This window comes from Carettochelys insculpta, chromosome 10 (genome assembly GCF_033958435.1).
Source record: "Carettochelys insculpta isolate YL-2023 chromosome 10, ASM3395843v1, whole genome shotgun sequence".
NCBI classification, from domain to species: Eukaryota; Metazoa; Chordata; order Testudines; family Carettochelyidae; genus Carettochelys; species Carettochelys insculpta.
In genome coordinates, this window is record NC_134146.1 from 21612037 (window position 1) to 21618036 (window position 6000).

A 6000-nucleotide genomic window follows, 5' to 3' on the forward strand; every position below is an offset into this window, starting at 1 on the left:
GTTAAGTGAACAGAAAAGATAAATTGTGGCAGATTTTGCTATATGCTTGTAAAAAGCAAAAGGTTAATGTAGCCTTTGAGTTTAAAACAAACATCCCCCCACCCCCCCAAGAAGAAAAAGAGAGAGAGAGAGAGAAAATGGAGAATTAGGCACACAAATCCCACTGACTTTTAAAGAAAGTTAGACTCAAAGGCTGTTTCTACGTGGCATGCTAATACAGGGAGCAAAAGATGCTAATGAGGCGCAGATGCAAATTCCCCGCACCTCATAAGCATGACATCACATGATTTGGAGTCCAGAAGACCGTTCTTCCAGACTCCGAAATGCTGTGCAGAAGTGTGGTGGTTGGGGGGGGTGCTTCCGGAAGGAAGTCCTTCTTCTGGAGCCCCCTTCTTCTCGGAAATCTTTGGGAAGAAGAGGCCTCCAGAAGAACTTCCTTCTGGAAGCCCCCCCCCACCCCCAGGACTGCACTTCTGCACAGCGTTTTGGAGTCCGGAAAAATGGTCATCCGGATTCCAAATCAGGACATTATGCTAATGAGGCATGGGGCATTTGCATCCATGCTTCATTAGCCTCTTTCGCTCCCTGTACCATGTAGAAACGGCCAAACTGTCTTGAACCCCTTGAAAGTCCTATCTTACAGGAGTTAATTTTATGTTGAGATTTTCAGCTAAGACTCTAAGCAGAATTTAGGCCTCATTAACTACACAAATAGTTTTAAGTGAGCTAGACATATCTACATCTCAAAGGTATGATTGTAGCATGAAGAGTCAGACTTGCATTAGCTTTAATTGAGCTAGCATGGCTGAAATAGTAATGAAGATGCAACAGCACAGTCCGAGCAGCATACTAGGAACAAGAGTCTGTGGTAAGTTTGTATGGGATGGCTAGCTTGGTGCCACAGCCCATACTTCCACATCTTTGCTACTGTTAGCCAGGCTAGATGTATTAAAGCTAGCATAAGTGTTCCTACTTGTACTACAATCCCACCTTTATTTTCCATGTAGATATGCCCATGTATGGGATTTGTAAAACTGGGGGTTTTGTTTGCATTTTGTAGTCTAGTATAAAAATAGATTAAATGAATCTGCAATCTTCATTCATTTTAATTTTAAAAAAGGTTTACTGTGGTATCTGAAATAATTTTCTTCTACCTCTATTTTTCCTAGGCTAACTATCTACAGCCTCTGGTGGCTGTTCAACTAGCAATTAACTCCAACAGTACCAAAGAAGAAGTATCAATTGAGTGTAAGATTATGGGATCCCCCAATTTAAGAAATGAAGATGACCGTGACAAGTTTCTTGGACGAATTTCCTTCAAAGTTCAGATGTCTGAATAGCATGAGTCAATCTTCACAATGTAAACATTGTGGTGTTTGGGGTTTTTTTTGTTTTTGTTTGTTTTACATCAACTGGATGTGCCATTACAAGATATAAGACCCCCTTGGATAATGTGGCACAAATCATTCAGGGTAGCATAATAGTGTGCTTCCAAATCATGTTTAAAATCCCTCCAAATAACTGCCTGTCAAGCTTCTGCCTGCCCCATTGGACCCGTGTTCATACCATAGTTATGTGACATTAGGGACCTGTACATAGTTGATTCCAAACATGTTATAATGGTGGTCTTTGTCTGTTCTAAAATGTGGTTATATCCCCAAGTAGTGTCTCCAACATAACGTGCTGTGCTATGTAAATACTGTATTGATTTTACACTGGTTTGACTGTCATATCTCAATGCTGACACAGTTTTAGGGATTAAGTGACACCTGACCAACATAGTTATTTAAAAAAAACAAAAAACTCTGCAAGAATTGTTTGTCTGGAGACACCTTAAGTTCTGTACTGGGTTGGGGAGGACTAAATAAAGTAGATTTTAAAAGTGTTAGTATGGATTTTTGAAATTATTTATAGTGCTGAACTTTTTTTTTTTTTATGCTTGTCACTGTGCAGGTATTGTGTAAACATACAATATTTGGTAGTTGAGAAATTCAATCTCATTTTATTGTTAATTGCTTGTGGTATGTGGAGCACAAATAAAATCTATACAATGTCATTTAAAAACTTTAGATGAGAAATATGATCTGAAACAGTTTCTTTGAAATGTTAATGATATCAAGTCCAGGTAACATCTGTACTACACAGTTGCTTAAACAAATGGCCTCACTATTCTGGGAGTAGCTTTTTGTTTTCTAATAAAGTCAGAATTTCTTAAAATGAAAGAATTATTTAAAATTAAAAGCAAAATGACAATTGTCTTAAACATTCCTTTGATGTTTATACTTAGTTCCCTCACATCAGTTTTGTTATCTTTTGCTTGTTTTATACTTTCTTTCATTTTTTTTGTGTTCTGCTTTACATCAAAGTGAATTCCAGCCATATAGGGGTCTTACTGTTTCAGTTCCTGTAATCTTGCTGATTAAGTTGAGTTACTGCAGGCTCTACACTGTGGTACCCCCATTGACTTACCTTACTTTTCTCCAAGGTTGAGTAACAGGGTTGACAGGAAAGTGATCTGCATGTTTTGACTAGACCCTCTAAATTGACTGCCAATGGATCAATCTTATAGTGTCCATCCAGGCTATAGCAGAGATGTAGACTGAGTAGCACTTTCTCTGCAGTTGCTCCTCCTGTGCTGTTGGATATTAGAAATGAGAAAAAACTCTCTTTGGGGCTCAGTGTTCCCCTTGCTAGTGCCAGGGTAGTATGGAGGAGATTTTTTAACTAATTAGTAGTTTGTTTTTTTGTTTTGTTTGTTTGTTTTTTTTCCCAGATACTCTTGTTTCTTGATGTAACAATTGAAAAACATTTAAATTATGTGAACTATGCTACTGATTCTAAAATGAGAGGTTTAGTTAGCTTATGACTATGGGTCTGCAAAAGTTTGAATGTGTTTAGAATTTTTTTAATTAGTTGACATTTAATATACCTTTTTGAAAAATCAAACTCTTCAGTAAACTGCTGCACACAATATTTTTATTTAGCATGGGGTTTTTTTCCTATAAGACTATAGAATCCCAAAAGCCCTTTGTTTAGGGTTAAATCACGTTCTTCAGTTATTTTAGTAACCTTTCAGTCAATAATAGGAGCGCATTAGTGGTAAAATTCTACCCTTCCTGAAGCATACTCTCAGCAATGTATGTTCAAATTAAAAAAAAAAAAAAAAATCAGTTCACAAGTTCCCAGAAAGGGGTTAAAGCATGTGAGTAGTAGTACTAAATGAGGTACCAAATTACTGAAACACCTCAGTGAACTGACCTCTATATTCTCCTATAGTCATATTTAATTAGTATATTTTTGACTACAGCTTTGGAAACTTTACAGAATCCTGGTAGTTATGAATATTCTAAATATATTAAGTACATTTTTATGGCAATTTCAGCATCAGTCCATGTTGTCATGTGACATAGTTTCACTTAATGAGAAATGTTAGAAGGGTTTTCTGTATTCGGATCCCTTTCCTGTTACATTAGGTCTATTCCATTATTGCATACCCTGTCACCCAGCTTCAAGATTTGCCCATCATATGACTCATCTAGTCCATTAATGATGGACTCTCTAGACATACCAGCTACAAGGGACAAGGATACATTAACATAGCATTTGTAAGTCACTCATTTTCCAACATCATTTTGAAATAGAGATGAGGAGGAAGTTATGCTTTCTTGAGAGAGTTATGCAACTACCTCCTCCCATCTCCAGGAAGACCAGTTAAAATATTGACCATATCCCGACTCAGCACTAGTTGGTTTCAGTTCCACCTTCCTCTCATGAGCAGCTTCCTCCCACAGCCTTATTTCTCAATGGTCAGCCTCTGTGGAGGACAAAGGAGTACTTTTCCAGTCTGAAGGTCACTCGTTGACCCTGAGTAAGTGACCTAGAATACTTTGGGCTTTTTCCACCAATACCTCAAGTCTGGAACCTCTGCTATGGCACCAATGAATAATCTGGCAATGATGGTATCTGCGTTCTGTAAAGACTGCACTGCCCTCTGGCACTAACCTTGCACAAAGACACTTAGCAACTACCTTCTTACCTCCATTACTAAATAGCCAGCCTTGCTCTGGTACTGGATGTTTTTTGGTTCAAAGTTCCTGGCACTAAAGCCCTGGTCCCAGCCAAGCTTACTGGAGTCACTCCTGGAGCACTTGAAATATATTCTATTAACCCATCTACCTCACTCCACACCATCTGGTACTGTGAAGACTTGTACTTTGGACAGGCCTGCTCCTCTTGTCATCACCAGAAAGTGCCAAGGGCTTCTGTCCTGGTGCCAGTTTCCACCATGGGTGGCCCAAGGAGAATTCTCTGCACCCCCTGTTGCATTGTACAGTGGAAAATATAAAGGATCAGAAGATTTCAAGGAGCATCCATTGTGGAATCTTCCTCTGTGCTAACATCCAGTTTGCCTACAAACGTTGGCTATGCTGGTCTGCCTAGGTTATGAATCCCTACTCCAGAAGACCTAAATCCCCTGTTCATTCAAGATCTCCGTAGTAAGGAGGTAATTAGAACCTCCTTCAACCACCCAGCTTCATCAACCCTAATTCATGAAAGATGAGTACATTAGGGAGGAAAATCATCACTTTTCAGACCAGGTTTCTCTGGCCCTTCCAAGGGTTTCATCTTGGATCTCCTGAGGGGGTGGTTCATCCATGATCTTTAGTCTCCTAAGTTCAAAACCTAGGACTTCTTGAAGAGGACCCTAAAGACCCTCAACATTCCTCCTATGTTATACAGGAAAAACAGCACGTTATTTTATGCTCTCCACGCAGAAAAAAAAGGCAGAATAGTAAGGTGAGCTGGCATACTCCTACTCCAATTGCACGCAATTTAGAGAGCAATATGTCAGATTTTTTAAGACACCAGTGCAGGATATTGCCTTTGAGACTCTGTGTCCCTCTGGATTTTCTCCAAATATCTATTTATTATTGTAGCAGCCGATCCATGCAGGATGGGAATGCAAGGATCTTACAGGATGATCAGCTAGTTTGAGTTAGCTGGCATGATTTTTTGGCTTCCTGGAGATTCAAGGTCAACAGGGATAATTCATTCTGACCTTGACTTAGTCCACAGTTTTACTAGTTTTGTGTTAGAGTGTCTGCCTCCATAACTCTTAGAAACCATGGTGGACTGCTTCAGCTTTGCAAGCGCAACAGAACACTAGTGAAGATACAGCTCAAGCTCATGGGCCCTTGGCAGGAAGTTCCTGCTTTACATGGCATACCAGACTTCTACTCTGTCCACTGAAAGGCAGGTTCAATTCAATCTTTTTACCCCAGAAGCTTCATGAGCAGTCTAGTTCCTGTCACTATTTAAGATTCTCTCTTCTTTAAGCTGCCAGGCAGATCAGATCCAAGTGAGTGTTCCATTCAGTTTCTTGTCCTACCAATACACTAGGCATGGATCCTCCAAGCTGAAATGGGATTTCACCTCAGGATTCAATGATGGTCACCAAAGAAGGCCCTGCATTACCTACAAGTACAGGTTGAACCTCTCTAATCTGGAACCCTTGTGGCATGACCAGTGTCGAACCAGAGAATTTGCCAAACCATGGAAGATCAGTATTGTCTAGTAATATTGCCAACACTTGCACTGCTTATTGAGCTCTTAGAAGACATTTAGGGGTAGAGTAGAGCTAAATAATATTAAAACGCTCAGAGGCAGGACTGGTGGCTATAAATAAATTTATGGGACTGGAGGAAACTTGGTTGCACCTATAATAAACAGATATCTGGCTAACTAAAATCATGCCGTACCACAGATGATGAACTAGAGCGGTTGAGCCTGTACTTGAGCTTGGGCCCATATGGTTAATATGCAAGGCTGTCCTAATTCTCTTTCCAATGCTCTTTCTTGTTGTTTAAGTGCTTATAGACAACACCAACACACTCTGTTACAGAAACAAAAAGCAAGGCGTGAGATTATCCCTCCTGTGGAAAGAACTGTATTTGAGAATGGTGCATACTTTGTAACACTATGCCAATAGTCATCCTCCAG

The 6000-nt window shown here is 39.7% G+C and overlaps 1 protein-coding gene across 1 annotated transcript in view; it reads left to right on the top strand.

Annotated features, from left to right (window-relative positions):
* The window catches only part of ATP1B3 (ATPase Na+/K+ transporting subunit beta 3), a 38158-nt gene extending 36273 nt beyond the window's left edge, over positions 1-1885 (top strand). Inside the window, exon 7 of the mRNA XM_075004288.1 lies at positions 1170-1885. Within this exon, the coding sequence (XP_074860389.1) occupies positions 1170-1340 (171 nt within the window). The 3' untranslated portion in view covers positions 1341-1885. The remainder of the gene's footprint in view (positions 1-1169) is intronic.
* The last annotated feature ends 4115 nt before the right edge of the window (positions 1886-6000 follow it).